At 40.5% G+C, this 24,459-nt stretch overlaps 1 protein-coding gene and 1 pseudogene across 2 annotated transcripts in view; both read right to left on the bottom strand.

The window, feature by feature from the left end:
• Positions 1–24,459, bottom strand: part of SASH1 (SAM and SH3 domain containing 1) — a 174,740-nt gene that overhangs the window by 52,288 nt on the left and 97,993 nt on the right. For both annotated transcript variants that reach the window (XM_063098328.1, XM_063098329.1), the window contains exons 5-8: positions 17,881–17,921; positions 15,605–15,691; positions 13,218–13,330; positions 6,168–6,269 (exon numbers count right to left, since the gene is read on the bottom strand). In XM_063098328.1, the coding sequence (XP_062954398.1) occupies positions 6,168–6,269; positions 13,218–13,330; positions 15,605–15,691; positions 17,881–17,921 (343 nt within the window). The remainder of the gene's footprint in view (positions 1–6,167; positions 6,270–13,217; positions 13,331–15,604; positions 15,692–17,880; positions 17,922–24,459) is intronic.
• LOC134378813 (lanosterol 14-alpha demethylase-like) lies at positions 10,123–11,631 on the bottom strand (annotated as a pseudogene).

Below are 24,459 nucleotides of genomic sequence, written 5' to 3'. Positions count from 1 at the left end.
TGTGGCAACCTCTGCTTCCAAAACACCAAACCTGAATCCTCCTGCTTGAAGACCACGTCTGCTATTGAGGCAGGTGAAATGACTTTGGAAAACCTAAGTAAAATCTGGATGCTGAAGATAAACAAGTTTCTGGTTTATAATTTTAGAAAGCCCCAAAAAGATTTAACAGATGCCAACCAAAACACCTCATAATACGGAGATATTTTAGTCGAGACCTTGAAAGTCCTCAATCAAGGAAACACTTAAAATAGCTTTTCATAAAAAGTGAAGGAAATGACCATGTGGCATTCTGTCTCTCTGTGGCCCAGAGTTTTGGACACAATTCGATCACATGGCTCTCCTGTACCTCACGCCAGGTCAGTGGCAAAGATACATTTATATTTGGAATGAAAAGCTCTGAAGAGAGGCACACACGACATAAGGTATTATAATACAGTAGGTATAACATTATAACATTCTTCATGCAAATATTTCTCAACTCTAAATCTCCCCAAATGTAAAAGTGATCAATTATAGAGTAATGACTTGCTTTATAAAATAACTCACTTCACAAAAACATTTCACTGAAGTTGTTTCATCCTAGTAAGAAGCTCCATCTGCAGAAACACAATTCTAACTTTTTCTGGAACACACTTTGTATGAACTGAAGCAATAAAAGGGACCAAAATAATGTTGCAATGGCCTCTACAAGCTCTTGTGCTGTCACTGTTGTTGCTTGAATTTTTTTTTTACACACTGTATGTTTTGAAAATTATTTAGATAACATCATAGTCAAATAATTAGAGTTTGACATTTTTGGGAATGATCTTTCATTGCAAGCATTTTCATTGATATTAAAGTACCAGGTACAGATCATCAACTCCTACTCATCAGCTTTGCAAAAACATAAAACCTATGACTTACTCAAACGTATACGTTGAGTAAAAAAACTACAAAACTCAGTGAGGCAGAGAATAACACTTCTTTAAAGATTTTCTTAACCAGAAGGTACACCGAACCTCAAGGCATAAAGTTGACAGCATAAAATGAGAACTCTTACCACCTTTCCCCCTGGCAAGAGGCAAAAGAAAAACTAAATTTACCAAAATTAATTAAATAAAATATATTAAAATAAATGTTCAGATATTTAACAAAAAATCAAGTTAAGTTCTCCACCAAAAATTCTTTTGAAAAATTTTAACACTCCCAACAGAAGTTTATTATTAATGAAAAACAGCACAGAACAGATTCTTCTCTGGCAAAGAGAAGACTATTTTTTACTTCCCCTGGTAACTATCTTTAGCACTTTACTCTCTTGGAAACTAGGAATGTGCACATAGATTTATTGTGAGGCAACACGCAATTATCTAATGTCAGTTATGGGGGTGGGGAAGCCTATGAAATCAATGCAAATGAAATCCTAAGGCATGACAGGCATCAATATAAGCATTGAGGTCTGGTGACAAAGGCCTTATGATCCCTGAAATTTTCATGGCCTGGGCATTCCTGACTAGAGCCAGTGGGCTATTTACATCTCAGTGTAGAAAGGAATGGATAGAAACTGAAAAGCCCTGACCCTCACACAAAAGATAATCAAAGTGCCTATCCCATGGTGGCTGAAGTAGGACACATCGGGAATTATCTAAAATTAATTGCTCTGCTATGGAGGCAGATCTGAAATAATGAGAAGAAATATTTTGGATGGAGTTTCTGCCCTAATCTCCATAACAACATAAAACAGGATAAACTCAGGGTAAGAGGGTCAAGAGTCATATACAGTAGGATAACAATCAGGTTCAAGCAAACTCTAGTCACAATGGTGACCGGTGGTAGTTCTGAACAGCATGACTAGAAGTAGACACGGGTGATTGCAGAAAGTCAACTGGCAAAATACACAGGGTAACTATTTCTGCTTCAGAAAACTCTCCCCGTTGCTGAATAACCTACACCTCTCAGCAAAAAGAGAAGTCACTCTTTAGAGCTTCTGGAAGATTGTGCCCTAGAGGAGGAAGGCTATTTTATTTCTGGCCCTTGGTCTGACTGGGACAAGCTGAATTTATTTTTGAACCAACTGTGAAGACACAGTTTGGTAAAAAGTTAATAACGTAAATGTATATGTGGAATCTTGAATCTGTGTGCACGTGTGGGTGTGACTTTAACCTCTGCATTTTCTCCTTGACTTTCCTGTCTTTCTCCTTCACTTTTGTACCCCAAACACCTGGCATTGTGCCTGCTACATAAATGTCTCCCAGATGAACAAAGACAGAAATGCTCAAGAGAATAAAATGCCCAACCTTAAGAAGAACCCATTTCATTCTGATGATGTATATCCACGTAATGCTTCCAAGTGACCCTCTGAAAGGGGTCCAACAAGGCAATACTTAATAATGGTTTCTTAGCAGCTTGTTCAAAATGCCCAACAGTACTCAACTTACATGGACTTTTTCCTAAATGCGACAAGTTTCTCTCCTTGAAGTCTAAGTGCCTGGGGTTTTACTGCAGTCCTGTTTCTCTGAACGGACGAAGTCCTCTAATTTCTCCCTTGACTGAGACATATTAATCCGGACAGTACACAGTGGGTCTGATACTAAAGGACCCAATATGGACAACAGGGTTTTTGTTTTCTCCCCTGAGCTGGGTTTGAATCACATCAGTCTTGAGTAACTGTATTTATTCTTCACGATCCTTTAGGCTCATGATTTACATTTATATTATGTTAGTCTTTAGGACTTGGGAATGAGAGACCCAAAAAGGCACACTGAAAACCATGGACACGATTCTTCTGATTACCTCATAGTCCCAGGACACACTGCTGGCTAGCCTATGACACATTTATTATTACAAATGGTAACATCTCAGTCTCTTTCACACAAAAGTAAACGAGGCAGGGCTTTCAAATTTATAATCCTTTGTTTTTTAGCTACAACGGAAATCTGGTTCTTGTTTCAGGAAATCAGGGACAAGAAGGTAGTGGGAGGATTATATTTACTTCCAATAAGCCACCATTTGTTGCTTAGATGCAAAGAAAGGTAAAGACTGAATCTGTAGTAGCAAGACATAAAACACGCTCTTAAAGCAGCCAGGAAAGATGAACATTCGGATACAATTTTGTTCTTTAAACATTTCTGTATGAGTTGGACATTGGACCAGGCACTCACTGGAGAGGAAAGGAACAGAGCATGAGTTCCTTGCTCAAGGAGCTCACCATTTCCAGGGAGGATGGAATATGCACAATTAATTCCAATATTCTAGGACAGCTGTTTAGGCTTGATGTATAAAGCTAGCTTAACAAAATCACAGAATAAGCAGCAATAAATAAGCTTGAGGAAGTTAAGGAAAGTTTTACAAAGGAAGTGATGGTTGGGCTTCACCTGGAAAGATGCATAGATTTTCACCAGGAAAAATTTGGAAGGAGACATTTTAGATAGAAGAAACTGCATGAGTTAAAGCACAGAAGTATGAAAAGTACAAGGTTTGTTCAGTAATGCATGCAGGGTCCTATGTGGCTGGAGTAGAGGGTATTGATATGGGGATGAAAGATGAGATTGGAGAAACTGATTAAAACCAGATCACATAGGACCTTGTGTGTGCCAAGAAGTTTGGGATTTATCTTACAGAAATGGGAAATGATCAGCCTTTCTAAAACATATGATTTCAAGAAAAAAGTTATGTTTTATAAAGATGACTGGATGTATAGGGCATGGACAGGAGGCTGAAGACAGGAAGGTAGAGTTGCTTACAAATTTTAAGGAAGAAATAACCTTACAAACAAAACAAAACAACTACATAATACATGAAAAAGAATAACTCCCTCCACTCCTGATCTACAGTTTGATAATGGCATCCTGAAATGTCTCTTTGAAATTCTGGAGTTTTAATTCCTACAATCCCAATGGAACGCCTAGTTTAAGAAGCACTGTTCTGTTCATATTAATATAGAATGAATAATAAAAGGTATCCAAATTGTAAAGGAAGAAGTAAAATATCTTTTCTTTTGCAGCTGACATGATTTTATATATAGAAAACCCTAAGATTACACACACACAACTGTTAGAGCTAATAAACAAATTCAGCAAAGTCACAGGATGCAAAATCAACACATGAAAATTATCTGCATTTTTATACACTAACAATGAACATTCTGAAAAAGAAATTAAAACAATTCCATTTACAATAGCATCAACAATAAAATTCTTAGGAATAAGCTTGATCAAGGAGCAAGACTTATATGCTGAAACCTGCAAAACATTACTAAAAGAAATTAAAGAAGGCATAAATGAAAAGATATTCCATGTTCATGGATTGAAAGACTTCATACTGTTAAAATGACAATACTGTCCAAATCAATATACAAATTCAATGCAATCCCTATCAAAATCCCAATGGTATTTTTTTTTTTTTGGCAGAAATAGACAAAACCATGCTAAAATTCATATAGAATCTCAAGGGACCTCAAAAAGCAAAACAATCTTGAAAAAAAAAAAACGAAATTGGAGGTCTCATTCTTCTCAACTTCAAAACTTACTAAAAAGTTCCAGTAATCAAAACAGTATGGTACTAACAAAGGACAGATATATAGACCAATGGAATGAAATAGAGAACCCAGAAATAAACCTTCATATACAAAGTTGGTTAATTTTCAAAAATGGGGCCAATCATTCAATGAGGAAAGAACAGTTTTTTCAACAAATGGTTCCAGGAAAAATGAATATCCACATGCAAAAATATGGTTGGACTCATACATTACATCATATACAAACATTAACTGAAAGTGGGTCAAAGACCTAAACTTAAGACCTAAAACTACAAAACCCTTAGAAGAAAACATACGGCAACATCTTCATGATGCTGGATTTGGCAATGATTTCTTGGATATGACATCACAAGCACAGGCAACAAAAACAAAACAGATTAACTTAATTTCAAAATTAAAAACTTTTGTGCATTAACAACACTATCAAAAGAATGAAAAGGCAACCCACAGAACGGGAGAAAATATTTATACATTGTTTATCAGATAAGGGATTAATATCTAGAATATATAAACATCTCCTACAACCCTACAATAACAAAACAAAACACAATTCAAGAATGGGCAAAGGACCTGACATTTATCCAAAGAAGACACATGAATGGCAAATAAGCATTTAAAAAGATGCTTAACATCATTATCAGTAGGGAAATGCAAACCCACAATGAGATACCATTTCATACCCATTAGGATGTCTATTATCAAAAAAAGGGAAAATAACAAGTGTTGGTGAGGAAGCAGAGAATTTGGAATTTTTTTGCAGCTACTAAGGAAAACAGCACAGCGGTTCCTCAAAAGGTTAAACACAGATTTACCATATAATCTAGACATTCTACCCCTAGATACGTACCCAAAAGAACTGAAAGCAGGGACTCAGAGATACTTGTACACTAATGTTCATAGCAGCATTGCTCACAATAGCCAAAAGGTAGAAACAACCCAAGTGTCCACCAACAGATGAATGGATAAACAAAATGGGATATACGGATAAAATGGAATATTACTATCCTTAAAAAGGAACTGAGTTCTGATACATGCTGCAATGTGGGTAAACTTTGAAAACATTATGTGGGTGAAATAAACCAGTCACAGAAGGACAAATATTGTATGATTCCACGTATATGAGGTACTTAGGGTAGGCAAATTCATAGAGACAGAAAGTAGAATGGTGGTTGCCAGGGGTTGGAGGGAGGAAAGACTAGAGAGCTGTTATTTAATAGGTATAAAATTTTCAGGGGGATGATGAGAAACTTCTGGAAGTGGATTATGGTGCTGGTTGCACAGCAATGTGAATGTATTTAATGATATTAAACTGAACGCATAAAAATGGCTAGTATGTAAATTTTATATTACATACAAGGACACTTCATAGAGCTTGGAGAAAAATAGAATTAAAAAAATATTACAAATCTTTTCGTGAACTTTCTGACATATTCTTGTATACTCTACTACAATTAAAACAAAAAACCCCAGCATGAATAGCACTATTCTGACTGTGGACGAGTCTCTATCAGGTAGAGAAAACTGAGTAACCTGTAAGAAGAGATACCGCTTTGCAGAGCCAGGTGGGAGTTGTGAAAACAAATTCAAAAGAAATTGTGTGGGCTGTCCCTTAGTAGTAGAGGTGGTGGAGATCCTCAAGAGATGGCAAACTTACATTGCAGTTCGAGGAGCCATCAAATGTTGGGTAGGAACCGTCTGGCCAGTCAGCAGGGTCCAAGGTAGCTGACTGCCGGTTCTGGGCCTCGTACTCTTTGAGCTGCAGCAAGAAGAAACAGAAGATTGAGATGGAAATAATGGCCAAGCGCTGTCAACCAAGCAGCAGAGATCATTTTGGGCACCTTCTTCATGCCAGTGTGGGTGACTAAGTTTTCCAGAAGCAAGAAGATAAATACTGTACCCTGAGAATTTTCATTTAAATCAAACCGAAAGACACAACAACTCTTTGTATCCAGCATCCCAAAAAGAACCTTGATTTTCCCCCTCCAACATCCTCTAACATCCAAACTCATCTTTCCGCAGTTTAATGATAGTGTGAAAACAGAAATCATCTAAGGTTTGGCCTCTGAATTACCTTTCCATGTATATAAAGTCAAAAACATACACTCCTGTAGAAAGAGACAATGGCGTAGACTACAGATAAATTAGTAGAACAGGTGGAAGTGTGAAACTGATTTTTAAAAATCATTTGCTTTCTTCTTCAAGACTGCTTCAAGTTGCTAGTTCAATGTTATCACGTACAAATGTTTTGGGGTTTATTGGGGACCACTGAGAATGAGGAGGAAAATAACAAGACAATCAGGAAGTTTAGGTTTAGAAACTAGTAAATTTCTGGTTTTTGAAAAACAGAGAAAGTGAAATTCTATATGGAACTGAGCAAATTTAATTTGGCAAAATCAAATGAATGATTTTTCAGAGTGTGCCAAGTTCCAGGTGTGTTTCTAAACATTTCTAAAACATAGAAATTGAACTCTGCTACGTAATACAATTAAGTTGTCAATGCATTAAAATCCTATTATAAAGCAGTTTTCAGATATGAAAAGCTGTTTAAGACATTGATCCAACCATGCTCCATGAACCAAGCAACTTAAAAACAGAAATGGTCTGAACGCATGTGATGGTGTCTGAACAGTCCTCAGCCACTAGAGTGCGTGTGGCAAAGCCTCCACCCTGACAATTACCCCTCTAGGACAAAGCAACTGTCCCAAGAGTTATTTCTACCTACGAAATTCTTTTCTGAATGTCTATGTGGGAGGAGGTAAGCAGTATTGATTATCAGGTAAGAGCATGGACACAGAGCCAAATTCTAGCTGAGAGCCCCAGGGAAAAATCACTTAACCCCTCCACGTTTGAGTTACTCCACCTGGAAAACAGGGACGATGATAAATCTATCTCACTGGGTTGTTACCAGAATTAAGTAAGATGAGGCAGCAAAGCTCTCAGTACACTGTACCCACATAATAGAGGTATTATTACACATTATTATCACCCTTGTGGTTTCAGACAAAGCTCAGAGTTCACATTAACCCCACATGGCCACACTTTTTGCTATTTGGAGACATGTTCGAACTTTTTGCTATTAAGTGCACTAATCATTTTTATCTTTCTAGTACATTAAGGACACATATTGTGTTCTAATCTTTGTATCTACATTGTATGTACTGGAATTCTCCTTTCTTCTGGGTACTTTTATTTCTGAAATGCTATATTCTCCCTGTATGATCAGGAATAGCTGCCAGCTGGAAAATGACTTATCAGTTTTTCTCCAGGTTGTAACTCCATTTTTATACTCAGTCTCATCCCCAACTACTAGGAGCCACTAAATAAGCTTCATCTTCAATGAAAAAATATACAAATTCCTAACTAGTCAATCATAAATAGACTTAATTTTTTTCCTGCCACATGTCCATCTCCATCATTGACTTTGGGGCCTAAAAGTACACGTGCTTCTTCTCATACTGATTTTTAATTCTGTGCCCTATCCAAACTTAACTGTTTTTTAAATTATACTAATTTCAAAAATGCTGTGTTTTAAAGTTATAAAACAAGATCTCTAAAAAATTTTTAATGTACATTGTACAGGGGAAAAACAACTTGGTTATTACTTATGCAACTGCATTTTTATATTCTACTTTGCTTCACTTTTTATTTAATTATAATTTTATGAAGGAATGGCAATTTATGGTTTCCATTTGAGAATTTATATATTTTAAAGCAAATCTGTAATGTTTTACATTAATTCCGAAAGTTATAAAATAATGACATTTAAACGTGTGTGTGTGTGTGTGTGTGTGTGTGTGTCTGTCTGTCTGTCTGACCTAAGTGGAAATACCCCTCTCATCTGCTACAAGTTGCTAGTCTCATTGTTTCCTCACAGGTGAAGTTCATGACATGATTCTTAGAGGGATGGTCATCTTTAGTAGATTAATGTTTATTCTCTCTTAGAGACCTTTAGGGAGAGGTTTTGCAACGTTTTAATGTCTACTAGTACTCACTGTAAAGAACTATACCAAATCTAAATGCCTTACAGCTGCAAATTTAATTTATTTCTTTCTAATCTGTCCCCAGTAGAGATTTTTAACAAACAAACAAATAAAATACTCTTGAGTACATCCTGAATATGTACAGTTTAATAACCCTTCAAACACTTGAGGACAGTGATTAGGTCTTTTTCTTATTCTCTGAAATAAATCCTTTCCAACTTCTTCCCATGGGACCAATTTTTAAAAACCTCCTTTGAACTCTATGAGCCTCTCTCTGTGTCCAAGTCTCTGTGATTGATACACAGTAGCTGCTACAAAGAAATGATTCCATGACACATATAGGTCCCCAGTTCATAATTTTGTCCTCTGGTATACCAGATGCCCAGATCACCTATCCCTTGGCTATTTATAGGTATGGATTCACACCTGCACCCTGCTCTGGAGAACACAACAGATGGGAGCTGTCTCCCCAGACACACCTAGAAGACTGCTCCCGAGCTCTCCCCAGTCAGCATTCAGACACATTTCACTGGCAGGATGAACCCTACAATGCACTTCACCTTCCAGACCCTCCCACTCCCTGTGGGATCAGGCTGAATTTAGACTTCTACAGACACCACATGTCTGTCCAGTTTCTTCCTCTGCCCTCCTGTTTCCCTCTCACACTTAGAGATTTCTCTTGAAAGCCTCCATTCAATAAGCCACTTGCACAACAATTCCCATCTCAGGCTCTGCTTTGAGGAAACCTGACAGAAGACACCTAGCATTAATTGAAGTTCACAGTGCTAAAACATCAGCAATAATGACGAACATTAGGTGTTGTTTTGTTTTGTTTTTTTCACTCTCCTAAGGACTTTACTTAGGACTTGTGGAACCAGACACATACCTGTCAGATGGATAGATATATGATATTTGGTAATTAGATCACATTACATGAGCAGTCTTTAGTATTAATCATTACATATTTTTAAGAATATGAGTATTAAGTCATGGTCATAGATCTCTCTCATTTTCCAGACAATGCTTCCAGTTAAAATTTCAAAGGACATATTTTTCTATAACATAGTTCCATCACTGCCATATATCAATAAGCCTAAACAATTAATAGTATTCTCTTTTATCCAAGGCTTTAAATATGAGTTTATTCCTTACCCTCTTATCCTCACCCACCCACCCACACAAAATTACCCAGGCAAATGAGTAACTTATAGCTTCCAGGTATCTCACCGGGCTTTCTGCACCTCGCAAAACTTGTACAAGATTTGAATACCCTGAACTTACTTGCCGAGAGCTATTCTCTTAAAATTAGTACCTGGCAACTGTGTTATTTAGAATCTGCTGATTACCTAGATCCCCCTAAACAAGTATTTTACTAATGAGCTTGACTCCCTTACAGTCTACGTTCTAATTATCTATCATAAAACTGTTAAAAAAATGTTTGAAATGCCATTAGATTGGATGAAACCATTCAGTTAACAAAATATAAAAATCATAAGATAAGCTGGCCATCTTTTTAATTTTCACGTCCAAAGACAGTACACTGACAGCTGGTCTGTAAACCTGAAATTCTCTTCAAGTGTTTTTGCGGCTTACAGTGATGTTTCACGTATCAGTTCTTTACAGCCTTTTTCATTTTGATCTTCATTTGTATTGGTTAACTGGGTATTCGGGAGTATGAATCACGGTTGTATAATGTATAGTGGGAAAACATTCATTAATGAGATCAAATTCTTATAAATGAAGCATAGTGGACCAAATAATCTTGATTTGAACACAGGCAATTTTTTTCCCAATGCAATGATACCCAGCTCCAAATGGCAGGTAGGCAAACTTCTCTCCTGATGGATTGTCCTGTAATCATAGATCAGAATTCAGATCCAGATGTTCTATCCATGAGTCTTTAAATCTTTAACTGACAGTAGGAGACAGACCCACCTGATGTCCTGGAGGAATGTTATACTCTGTCACAGTGTGAGGAATTTGGGCCATTCTCATCATGGTCATTACGGAAGGTCTCACTCTTAATGCTTCTTTTATACAACCATCAAGTCCATTTAGATACGTGAGTTGGTTGTAAGTTGAAGAAGTCCAGTCCTCTCTGCAGACTGTTTTCTGTTCTAAATGCCATTTTCCTTGAAGTGCTTTGTGTCTGGCTAAAAGGCAGTCCACCCAGGACCTAGTTGAGGATACACACTACGCTGAGAAGAGCAGCCCCAGAAGCATCTCTGTTACTTCATCACCTGTCAAAGGGCGTCCATCCTTGTAAGTAGAATCTAGTAAAGTTTGGAGACTGTCACCAATTTTTTCTTCTATTTACATTTCTGGATTGCCTGATAGACAACATTCTTGACCTCTCAATGAGCTCTGTGGCTATGTCTGAAACTAGGCAAAGGCAGCCAACCAGGAAGCAGCCAGGCTGCATGGCTGAGACCTCCATCCAAATCTGCATACAAGCTGTGCCACATTCTCATTGAGTTGACCTCTGATGTCCTTTCCATGTAAACAATGGCTAGAGGTCAAAATTATGAGCTCAGGAAGAGTTCAAACTATTTTTTATCCCACTTCTTCCCCAACTTTTTAAGTATTCCTTTATTTCTTTTTCAGTTATAGAAAACATGCTGTCTACGTGGGCTATATTAAGGCCACTTATTAACATTCTCTCTTGCTCCGAGAAAACCGGATCGGGCACATCACATGCAACTTCCTTCCCAAACACAGGTGTTGTGAGAAGACTGCAGGCAACTTCTTCATTCAGATCTTCACTTTCACTATTAAAAAGAGTGCAGCAGCATCACTCCCAAGAATATAAGGCAATGTCCTGCCCACCGTGGCCAAACTAAATACAGGCCCATACTTCTCATATGCATTTCCTAGGAATTCAATTCAACCTTTCCTACACGCTATGGCATGGCCAAGGAATGAAATTGGTGAGAAAATATATGGTGGACATTTTGCCCCAGCAGGCAGCTAGGCCAGGTGGTTGACCGCATGGCGAAGCAGATGGACCAGGATGGGGATGAAGGTGCAGGTGACACGGGCAGAAGGTTGTCGCATGTCACCTGCTCCATCACCTGCCCAAGCATCAACATGCTCCTCTGCAGTTAAGTCCAGGAACACCATTCCCGCCACTGCTGCCATTTCATTCTGGAAGTCTCTGAATCAAGAACAGAAGCCAGCAGATGGGTGTTCCAAGGTGGTCCTGGCCCCCAGGTATCCTGCTAAACCCAGTCCCAACCTCCACCCCTCCTAAGTGCTTTTTTTTTTTTTTTTTTGCATGTTCTCTCATCATCAAATTAAACGTTTTTGTTTTTAAACTATTGAAGCTTAGAGTGAGGTACATGAAAATAAACTGAGTATGCTTGTCACTCAGTTTACAAGGTTTCAGACCTTTAAGAGTCCACTTAATGGTTGCTATGGGTTGAGTTTTTGTACTCTCCAAAACTGATGTTGAAATCTGGTTGCAGGGGGCTGGCTGATCAACTTAGTTGGTTAGAGCATGGTGCTGATTAACACCAAGGTCCGGAGTTCAATCCTTGAACCAGTCAGCCACCAAAAAAAAAAAAAATAATAATAAGGAAAAGAAAAGTGGTTGCTATTGCGGCAGTGATAGGAGGTGGGGCTTTGAGTGGAATTAACACTGTTATGAAAGGACGAGATTGGTCCCCTTTTGCCTCCTGGCTCTTCCACCTTCAGTCAAGTGACCATCTAGTCTTCCTCCCCTCCAGAGCACACAGTGTGCAAGGAGCCATCTAGGGAGAAGAGAATGGCCTCGGCAGCCACCAAACCTTCCAGGGGACTCCTTGATGTTACACTTCCCCGTGAGCCAATATATTTCTGTCCTTTACAAATTACCCAGTGTGTGGCATTCTGTTATGGCAGCACAAAATGGATTAGGACATTGGTAAAGACGTAACTCATTCAATGGTTCCTTAGTGATGTGAAGGTTTTCACAGTTTCTAAACCTACCTATTTACAACCTGTCTGCACAGTACTGAGCCAACTGTTCAAAGTGAAAATCGAAGAATCAATCAGCTCGTTGGTCAACAGCAAAGCAGGAAATCTCTTCATAATTTGCTGCTTCACTATCCTAAATGCTACTCCAGTATTCTAAAGGTTACTTGGGCTTTTTTTAGTGACTAATTTAACTCAAAGAAAACTAAAAAAGAAGACAGTACACTGCAATTAATATTTACTTAGATATGAGTAATTTTAAGGTGTTTTTAAGTAAATTTAAGGTAGAGGAAGCAAATTTTGAGATATTTTTGAAGCTTAATCTTTAGGTTATTCAAAGTTCGGGTTGTGAGGAATCTCAGAGAACTGATGTTTATAATTTTTGTAATGAATTTCATTTAATTCAATCTTTATTTAATAATATTTTGCCACTGATTACATTCTTATCAATCTTTTCAAATGGCTGGTGAATTTTGCAATGGTTTTCACGGGGTCATTTTCCTCATTAAAGTGGTCGACAGATCAACAATATCTGCCATTCATTCATTCATGCAGTCACTGAATATGGGAGCTTCGCCCTACCAGGTGAAATGCTTGTATGGAGTAAACAGAATGAAATAAACATTTTATTTACATGGGTACCTAATGGCCACTAAAATATCATCAAAACAATACTCTAAATATTATATTCTTCTATCCTCTGATGCTCTGAACATTTTTAAACGTAAGGAGGCCAAGTCCTCCCAAGTACAAACAAGCACCTGCACTCTTACCCTGGCCAGTGCCTCCTCAATGGTGATCATCTTTTCTTTAACCATCATCATGAGCTGAATGCGTTCTTCATCACTCATTGTGATCTCACTCGCAACGTATCCAACGTCTTCTCCTGGGGATTGAGGACAAAGAACAACAGGAAGGAAAACAACAATGAATGCCAGGCCTGAAAGTGTCATTTCGGGCTGGGGAAGGACGTCACTCAGGGGCCCCATCTACAATGTACATATGTGTTACTGATGCAGCAACAGGGTAGCAGAAACGTGCTGCTTTTTAGGAAGCCAGTGAGCACATCTCATTGGGAAACAGACTCCAAGAACATGTGGATGTTAGAAGGGACATCAATCCCTCAAAATGGTCAGAGCTTTGGAGATGGAGCATCTGTCCAGTGGAGGAGTTTGAGAAGAAAGCTGACAGGCAGGTCCTCATTACAGGAAGGGCAGAGATGTCATTTAAACGCCAACTAGATCCAACAAGCATTCCACGGCTCCTCTGGCTGGGGTTCGTCATTCTTCCATTTGAAATATGCAGGAGAAGAAAATATTTTTGCAGAGAAGTGGGAGCAAGCCCCTCAGTCCTGACAGCAAAAAGGTCACACTGTCTAAGCCACAGCCTGGTAAAACCCTCCATTCCTGCTAAGCTATTTGGCCATTGTGGTTCCTCACAGGATAAGAGCAATAAATAAATCATGGAATGAAGCATGTTGAGCCCCCTGAAGGAAGGTGCTGTACATGCCTATATCTGAAAGTATTACTGCCACCAATAGGTTTCCAAACTGTGAGGCAAAGTCAACTTCCAACTCAAAACTAAAGGCAGCCAGCAATGCAGAGGAAAAGAAAGCCCCCCCCCCCTAGGTTCCTTCTATAGTCTTTCCCTGCAAAGTGAACAGACTGCCCTTGCCTCCCCTATGTGGGAGCATGCTGGCCAACAGGCAGCCTTTGCTCAGGCGTGGGGAAGGGTGTCCGTGACAGTGGGCTGTCCCTCGCAGACTGGGAAGACGCCCCCCTTCCAGTCCATCACCCTTCTCCTCACACTGCACTAGCTTCCGATGTCATTAGGATGCCTGCTGTGGCTTAACGTGCCCTTGGGATAGAGGGAGAGAGTAAAAGAGTCTGGCTGTTGACTTGTAGGAACCTGTTTCAGGGAGGGCCTACCTGGGAATTTATGTTTCCCTGTGTTTTCTGATCTTGTTTCCATTTTATAATCAATCGGTCTAGAAATACCACTCGGGTCCCCTTTGCCACTCATCTACTTGTACAGGAAGAGTAATAGCATGTGCTGGGTGAGGACAGAAGCTTGCCGGTTTCATTCACTTACTATCTGTGTCGCCTTTAATAGCAGAGGAGGTGATGGGGAGTTGGTTGGGTTTTCAGAAACTCCACGTGAGCTGGTGGCAAACTGCTGTCTTTCTCCCTCTCTCCTCCTCTCTTTACCTCTCTTTCTCCTTAGCTTTCTTTCTAAGTAAGACTTCATCAGAACCCGAGGTTTATTTTGAATCATAAATGATCCTGGGTGTGTACCAAAAGGAAAAACTGGGAATGCTTAAGAATAGTTCCTTTAAAGCAAGACAACTTAAAAAAATAACCACACTGAATGTCGCCAAGGAACCCAGGTGTCTTCCTGGCGTATGAGCTGTCCACGTCCATTTTTCTTTTATGAATAATTGGAGAGGCATTCTGTGCAGAGCAGGACACCAAGAGTTTGTAGAGGAAAACAGTGTCACTGGTGCCAACAAAAAATTCCCATTAATTGATAACCTTATTCAGCCAGACTGGAATCTGGAAGTAGTTGTGTTCCAGTTTCCTCTCTGAATACTGGGGAAACATAAATTATGTAATTGGGCCTCCAAGGGAGGACATATTTACTTACTATATAAACAACAACAAAAGACATAGCCAAGAGCAGGGCAGACCCCTTTCACAAAGCGCCTGGGCAAATTCCCATGATGTCAGACCAAAAGAGAGTTTCCAGGGGCAACAACCCCACAACTGTCCCTGCCACAGAAGAGCATCAAAAGTTCAGAAGAATGCAGAGGCTCCAAGTAGGGGAGTGGACAGGAAGGTCCAAAATTAATGAAATGCTAAGACTTTCTGGACCCTTTTAGGTTAGATCTTGACGGGGAAAGAGGAAAGATCTTTCTGAGGTTGGTGTGACTGAAAAAACTAAAGATTTGGCCTTTGCTGTCAGAGCTCTGGAAAGTAAGGACTGCTAACTCTTCCCATGTTGTCGGGACAAGTACCGATAGGAATGTCAGGAAAGCTGAAACACTGTGCGGAGGCACACAATGAGTTGTGCTAACTTGCAGCATCCGCTGCGATCGGCAGCACAGGCTTCTTAACATTTTAGAGCTAAGAGGACCTACTGTCTGCCAGCTGCTATGCGGTACCTTTTGAAGTGTGCCTCATTATTCCTTTCTGGTTCTTTCGAAAGTTCTGCCAGAAATGCTTATTTTTCTTCTTCCAATCTCCTTTTCCTTAAAAAAAGAAAGAAAAAGAAAGGGCACAAGCAATAAATTCATTAATAACAAAAGTAGCTTCTTCCTTATAATTCAAAGCTTGGAAGAATACTTTGATTTCACAAAAAGAGTTTTTCTTTTCCAGTTGGTGAAAGACTGGGAAATGCCTACAAAGTCGTTTAAAAGAAATGCAAATTTCCTAGTAGCAAGAAATGGAGCAGTGGGGTGAAGATGAGAACTAAAGAAACATCAAAAAGGCAGGCAAAACGTGCATTCTTGTGTTGACTTTGATGTTTGTTTAACTGGGATGCCTAATTCTGCCTCGTCTTGTGGTATATTCTCCCCCTTTGGTCTTAGCCACAACTATTTCAGCTGCACCACAAATAGGATACTTGAAGAAGTAAAGTTTTGTTGTTATTTCTGTTGTTGGTCTACCCTTGGTTTATCTCTGATACTCCGGATTTAATGGAGAGAACAGAATGGTGGTGACATCGTGTGTGCCCACTGGTCAACAACGCTGGTTTCAGGGGTGTGCAGGGTGGCTGGCACCGCTTCTCTAGGCTGTGCAGTTGGCATGGGTGCAGCACGGTTCCCACCTCTCTGGCATTCATGCTACCTGGGGACCTACCTATATCTTCCCCAGGATGCGATGACAAGAAAAACAGGCTGCAAATCCTGCTGGGACATCTACTAGCTGAGTCTCCCTCTAATCTCTCATCTTTCTCAGACTATTTTGGGTGCTTTTCATGTGAAAACAAACTCACTGCCACTGGTAGACATTTTTAATCCTGGCAGGGGTCTGATCCCTTATACTAGGTAATTACCTTTTAAAAAGCAAAGGGAGAGGGGGAATGAGTACATCAATCTTTTATTCTTTAAGAATAAAAAGCAGCAGCAGTGACATCTGCCACTTGCTGGCGTGGCACACTCAAAGCAGCAGCTTCGGCACCACTTAGTGCCTGTCTGGTTGCTCCATGGCCACTGGAAATTGATGGGTTTCCACTGTCTAGACTGGTGGTGCCAAGCTATGCTTGTGGAAACCCCATCCACAGCGCTCCCAGGCTAGAAAAGGCATCATTTCTCAAAACAGGATGTCCTCATTTAAGTTCTGACAACCCCCAGAGCCCTGGGAATGAAACCAGAGCCCTCCAACCTGAGACTTCCTATGGACCCAGATCTTGACGTCAAGTTTCTAGGCGCCTGCTGCCTTCAGACTAAACTCTAAAGCAAGTATCAGCCATGAAGGGTTAAAGCAGACTGATTATTCCTAAATTCAATCTTTCTCTCCAGCAATTTGGGTACATGATGTATTTCTATGACTATAAGTTTTCTTTCTCCCATTTTAATGTTTCTGAAATGGAGATGCAGCCTAAATAAACGATAACAGCTAACATTTGTTCAGTACTTACTATCCAGTCACTTTGCTATCTGATGGTACATCTCACTTAATACTCACTCATAGGATGTGTTATTATTCCCATTAAGTACATGAGGAAACCGAAGCCTGGAGAGTTAAGTGACTAGCCCAGGGTCATAACCATTGAGTTGGCAGAGTCATGATTCAAGTCCAAGCAGCCTGATTGGAGCACTATGCTCCTAATTACTTTTCCCCACCCATGCTTGGAATCAGATAGAAGAGCTGTTACTAAATCAAGACTGGATTTAATAATCAAGGACATATGAAATAGATAATGCCTTAATTGTGCATTATCTTTGATCTAAAATTCCAAATTGAAGGATTTAAGGGCATTATCAGAGACATAGACTGAAGAATTTTTATGACAGCATCATTTGTCTATGATAGAGAAAAAATTGGAAACAACCTAAATGTCCGGCAAAGAGATTGGTTAATTAAATTATGGCACATACAGTATGGCAGAGTATTGTGCGAACTTAAAAAATTTACTGTAAAGAATATTCAATCATGTGCAAACATGCTCACAACATATTCTATTGAAAAATTATATAAAATAGTATGTAGAATATGGTCCCAATTATGGTTTTAAAAAACTCACACACTAAAAAAAAAAAAAAGCAAAAACCCCACACAATAGGGAAAGAAAAAGGAGAAAAAAGTTGTACATCAAAATCTTAACAGTATTTATTTCTGGGTGTTCTTTGTGGCTTTTGTATTTTCACATTTAGGTTTTCTATAAATTATTAAAAGAAAATAATTAATCAGTTAAATCAAGAAAAATGGTACTGACCTACAGAACTGTCGTCTGAGTTTGATTTGTGAAGAGGGTTCCTAGAAAAGAAAAACAAATTGGATTACCAGAGATCCTTGCTTTCGTAGGAGAACTGGAAATCCTCCTAACTAGTTTGACCCAGCATCAATATTACTTAGCAGAGCCAGGGAAATATTTATAGGATATTTACCACTGGCCTTTTCTACTTGTCTTCTGGCTTCCTAGAAAGAGATTCATGTGCCATGAGTCAACATTTATTAACGACTCACTCCAGGGTAAGACCTGCATTAAATGAAGAAGACAGACTTCACTAGGGGATTGCTGAAGCTCCTTTCGTTTCTGTGAAGTATTAACTACAAGTTGCTACCATGAAGAAGTCTCTTGTGGAAGGGGAAAACAGAAAGAGAATAATTATGAAAATATAAACTCAGCACCACAAATGCCACTTGGCCAGCAGGTGAGTCAAGTGGCCACCTGTAGGTAAAATAAGAATGCGGTGGGAGAAGGGGAAGGAGCCAAGCAACAGACTGGATGCTCCAAACAGACTGGGCAGCCAGGAAGGAGCTCTTCCAGCCGGTTGCTGCCAATTGGCAATCTTCCAGAGTTCAAAGAGAAGCCAGAAATCTGCATTTTTATATGAGAGCTCTACATTTTTAAGTGATGGCAAATAATTCCATGTTTTTAGAAATGTGTGCAAATAAATCAACACGTCTGGGCACCCGATCTGGCCTCATACCCTACCCCCTACCCCCTGGCTGCCACTGTATGACTCCTGATACAGATGAACCCAAATAACCTGAAAAGTGTACACAGCCCCAAACCAGTTAATTAAGTATTTCTCCAGAAAATATCTGGACTTAAAGCAAGAAGGCAGGGAAACCAAAGTTAAAAACTGGTTGTCTCAAAAAGGAAAGAGTAAAGCTTGGAGGAAGGTCTTTCATTAGGTGGATCCAAAGCTCAAAGGGCAAGTTCAGTGTCCTCGGGCTCGCTGATGACGGAACAGCATGGAAACACCTGAATCTTAGCTACAAGTTCACAGCCAAGAAGGAAGACAGAAGAGGTGTCTGGCAAAACACTCCTGAGCATCTGAATGCTCGAGACAGAGGTTGGGAGGTCAGATATGAGTTGCACTGAAAAAGTTAGGGACGAGAAGCAGAGCATCAGAATAACCTAACAGTGGTTTTCTGCCTACCTTGCTGGTAAAAGGACCTGGAGAACTTAAGGTGACCAGAGAGGGGAGGGGGCTTTTCTCAGGTCCAGCCACCTTTAGTCTACCCTTGGCATAGCTGCACTGGTGCTGGCTGACCTCTGGTGCCACTTCAGAGCAGAAGGCCCAGGCCCTACAGGCACCGTCCTCCTTCAAGTCTGAGGGGAGAACTCTTTGACTAGCATGGAAATCTGAAAGACCTCTGTGGTCAACTAACAGAGAGTGGATGCTAAGAACAGAAGCAGGAGACACGGCTGCAGGCACGAGAGCCAGGCTGGAACTCTCCTTACGTTCCTCTACTGCTGAGCTGTGAACACAGAAATGTAAGGAAAACCTACCCTATCCTCAGACTGCACCTAACTATCTAGGGTCCGTTCTCCTTCCTCCTATCCATGCGAAAATGAGAATACCTAAACATGTTACTTGAATGGCTTTTACGGGGTAGCCATTTCAAATTTTTAGATCATTCAGCCCAAATGTATTGAACAATATCACAAGTAAGGGACATGGAAAAATATGAAGCAGGACATGATCCTATATATCGAACAGCCTAAAACCTCTACAAAAAAACTGTTGGAATTGATAAATGATTTCAGCACAGTAGCAGGATACAAAATCAACACACAAAAATCAGTAGCATTTCTTTTCTCCAATAGTGAACATGCAGAAGGAGAAATCAAGAAAGCCTGCCCATTTACAATAGCCACCAAAAAAATAAAATACTTAGGAATTGAGTTAACCAAAGAGGTGAAAAATCTCTATAATGAGAACTACAAACCACTGCTGAGAGAAATTAGAGAGGATACAAGAAGATGGAAAGATATTCCATGCTCTTGGATTGGAAGAATCAACATAGTGAAAATGTCCATACTACCCAAAGTGATATACAAATTCAATGCAATCCCCATCAAAATTCCAAAGACATTTTTCTCAGAAATGGAAAAAACTATTCAGACATTTATATGGAACAATAAAAGACCACAAATAGCCAAAGCAATGCTCAGCAAAAAAAATAAAGCTGGAGGCATAACACTACCTGACTTTAAGCTATACTACAAAGCTATAATAATCAAAACAGTATGGTACTGGCATAAAAACAGACACACTGACCAATGGAATAGAATAGAGAATCCAGAAATCAACCCACACACTTACTGCCATCTGATCTTTGACAAAGGCACCAAGCCTATTCACTGGGGAAGGGACTGCCTCTTCAGCAAGTGGTGCTGGGATAACTGGATATCGATATGCAGGAGAATGAAACTAGATCCATACCTCTCACCGTATACTAAAATCAACTCAAAATGGATTAAGGATTTAAATATACACCCTGAGACAATAAAACTTCTTAAAGAAAACATAGGAGAAACACTTCAGGAAATAGGACTGGGCACAGACTTCATGAATACGACCCCAAAAGCACGGGCAACCAAAGGAAAAATAAACAAATGGGATTATATCAAACTAAAAAGCTTCTGCACAGCAAAAGAAACAATTAAAAGAGTTAAAAGACAACCAACAGAGTGGGAGAAAATATTTGCAAAATATACATCTGACAAAGGATTAATATCCAGAATATATAAGGAACTCAAACAACTTTACAAGAAGAAAACAAGCAACCCAATTAAAAAATGGGCAAAAGAGCTAAGTAGGCATTTCTCTAAGGAAGATATCCAAATGGCCAACAGACATATGAAAAAATGCTCAACATCACTCAGCATCTGGGAAATGCAAATCAAAACCACATTGAGATACCATCTAACCCCAGTTAGGATGGCTAAAATCCAAAAGACTATGAACGATAAATGCTGGCGAGGCTGCGGAGAAAAAGGAACTCTCATACATTGTTGGTGGGACTGCAAAATGGTGCAGCCTCTATGGAAAATGGTATGGAGGTTCCTTAAACAATTGCAAATAGATCTACCATACGATCCAGCCATCCCACTGTTGGGAATATACCCAGAGGAATGGAAATCATCAAGTCGAAGGTATACCTGTTCCCCAATGTTCATCGCAGCACTCTTTACAATAGCCAAGAGTTGGAACCAGCCCAAACGCCCATCATCAGATGAGTGGATACGGAAAATGTGGTACATCTACACAATGGAATACTACTCAGCTATAAAAACGAATGAAATACTGCCATTTGCAACAACATGGATGGACCTTGAGAGAATTATATTAAGTGAAACAAGTCAGGCACAGAAAGAGAAATACCACATGTTCTCACTTATTGGAGGGAGCTAAAAATTAATATATAAATTCACACACACACATACACACACACACACAAACGGGGGGGGAAGAAGATATAACAACCACAATTATTTGAAGTTGATACAACAAGCAAACAGAAAGGTCATTGTTGGGGGGGAGGGGGGGAGGGAGAAGGGAGGGAGGTTTTGGTGATGGGGAGCAATAATCAGCTACAATGTATATCGACAAAATAAAATTAAAAAAAAAAAAAGAAAGAAAAATATGAAGCAGTGGGACTCACAGGTCAAGGAGGGAGATGGACACGAAGAAAGCAGCGTGTGGAGGAGGGAGGGGGAACGGGGGAGGAGGGGGAGGAGGAGGAGGAGGGGAGGGGGGAGGGGGAAGGAGGGGAGGAGGGAGAGGAGGGGAGGAGGGAGAGGAGGAGGAAGAGGAGGAGGAGGAGGAGGGGGGGAGGAGGAGGGAGAGGAGGAGGGAGAGGAGGAGGAGGAGGAAGAGGAGGAGGAGGGGGAAGAGGAGGGGAGGAGAGGAGGAGGGGAGGAGGAGGAGGGAGAGGAGGAGGAGGATGAGGAGGAGGAGGAGGAAGAGGAGGAGGAGGAGGAGGAGGGGGAAGAGGAGGGGAGGAGGAGGAGGGAGAGGGGAGGGGAGGAGGAGGGAGAGGAGGAGGAGGAAGAGGGAGAGGAGGAGGAGGACGAGGGGGAAGAGGAGGAGGAGGAGGAGGGAGAAGAGGAGGGGAGGAGGGGAGGAGGAGGAGGGAGAGGGGAGGGGAGGAGGGGGAGGGGAGGAGGGGGAGGGGAGGAGGGGGAGGGGAGGAGGGGGAGGGGAGGGGAGGAGGGGAAGGAGGAGGAGGGAGAGGAGGAGGAGGAGGAGGGAGAGGAGGGGGAAGAGGAGGGGAGGAGGGAGGGGAGGAGGAGGGGAGGAGGGAGGGGAGGAGGAGGGAGAGGAGGAGGAGGAGGAGGGAGAGGAGGGGGAAGAGGAGGGGAGGAGGGAGGGGAGGAGGAGGGAGGCGGGGGGGAGGAGGGGGAGGAGCAGATGCAACAATCTCAGGGCCACAGGGAAGGACGAGCAGAACAAAAGGGCAGCAGGGACAAGCAGTTGGCCAGTTCGCTGGGGATTACGGCAGGAAATCCTTCAAAGCGAAATAGCATCTAAGCTACGTTTGGATTCTTAATTTTTTTGTCGTTTTTTTCGTGACCGGCACTCAGCCAGTGAGTGCACCGGTCAGTCCTATATAGGATCCGAACCCGCGGCGGGAGCGTCGCCGCGCTGCCAGCGCAGCACTCTACCAACTGCTCCACGGGCTCGGCCCCTGGATTCTTAATTTTTTAAAAAAACTTTACTCCGTCGCATTTTGAACTCAAAGCCATGCGTCACGGTGATACACATCCCTTCCCCTTCCTTCAGCTGGCCATGACCTCCCGCAGGATTAAGCATGCTCTCGGCAGGTGACCACTTACAGCAGAGGAAGCCCCACAGGTATTTTTTCACTCACTCTAAGGACGAAGAAAGTCTTGACCTGATTGCTGAGGACCAAATACGTCAAGCTTCCCTTGCTCTGCATAAAACTAGTTAACTATGTAATAAGGGGAAAAATACGTATGTGAACTTTTATTTTTTTCTAAAAGAAATAGCCTTGTGGGAAAACGGTCTAAAGAAACATCACTTTTCTTTAGTCCTTTGCTGTTTTAGAACAATAAACCGTATCATGTTTCAAGGAATTCTACCAATCATTTAACCCAGATCCCACGTTTACAGGAACCTGTGGGCTGCAGAAATCAAGGTAGAGGCCCCCAGTTCCACGGCTACTCCGAGGCCAAGAAGGGACCATACCCAGGCCCCATCTTCTTTCCAGTACCAGCCTTACTTTACTTAATCTGGATGAACTGTATATAAAATCACCTCAATTCTATCCTTGAAAAATTCAAAGGTTCATTTCTATTTTCCCAACCTATTTTTCATTCTTTCTGCCAAATGGGAATGTTTAATATAGTAAAACTATGTCAAAGTTTACACTGCAGAAAAAAACTTCTCACTAATACACCATTATGATAAAACATGAAAGTGTTTTCCTCTCTAAAATGCTGCCTTGAAATGTTTTCATTATTTTTATCTATTTTCTTCAAATTATCACACATTTTGAATAGTCTTATCCTCGGGTTTAGATGTACCCTAGTCATTGCCTGCATTTCCTTATTAAGCCAGCAGATGGCACTGTAGTTTCTTTATTCATCTTGCGAGTGAGATTTTGTTTTTAAAATTTCACAAATTCACAATCTACATTCTGGACAAAGAATAACGAGCCAATGTTTCATAAGCGTGAGGTTCCCCAACTCATCAATTTGCAAAGGAGGAAAATGTCACCCTATGAATTTGGATGCAGTGAATTCTCCCTGCAAACAGAAGCTGGCAGAGCAGTGAGGAAAAATGCCATCTTTTTTCTCCTTGAGACTGATTATAAAATTCATCCAGCAGAAGCAAAAATCAGTGATGTAACCAAATTCCAAATTTGGACGGCAGCAGGTGGAAGAGTCCATTTACTGATCTCCTGGTGGAAGAAATTAATGCTCAGAAAGTTAGCTCCTCGTATACATCCTTCTCGCAGCCAGAGCTGCAGGCTTGAGAACAGCAGGTGCTGGAAGCAGATCTGTGGGCCCTTTATACCCATCACTTGCACTGTTCACAGGGGAGAAAGGACGGGAACTCCAGCATGGACTTCCGTGACCGGGAAGCAATAATTAACATTCTGTTGCATCTTGAAAATCTATGTAAATATTTGATGATCATCAAGTATTGCATTTAAAGTCTCAAGAACTGAACCTTAGCAAATACCTTTCCATCAGTAACTGCTTCTACTAGACCCCCAAAATACTTAAGTGTAAACATTTTTCCTCAAGTTCCCTAAACTATTCTAGCTGTTCATGATGGCAAAATCCACAGAAGAAAATTTCTAATTAAAAAACTTATTAATTAGATCAAAAAAACAATTTAAGGGACGCCAAGAACCTAACTAATTTCTTTCATCCTTCCTCTGTCTTTAACAAATTCTTGATTAAATTGCTTTGTTTATTCATTCTCATTCAGTCTTTCTTTCCTCCGATGAATATTTATGCATCACCCAGTACGAGCCAGGCATCCTCTGAGACACTGAGAACACAGCAGTAAACAAGACAGGTGGG

The sequence above is a fragment of the Cynocephalus volans genome, chromosome 5, assembly GCF_027409185.1.
Source record: "Cynocephalus volans isolate mCynVol1 chromosome 5, mCynVol1.pri, whole genome shotgun sequence".
Lineage (NCBI taxonomy): Eukaryota > Metazoa > Chordata > Mammalia > Dermoptera > Cynocephalidae > Cynocephalus > Cynocephalus volans.
Note: the sequence above shows the minus strand (reverse complement) of the source record. Positions and strands in the feature narration are given on the sequence as shown.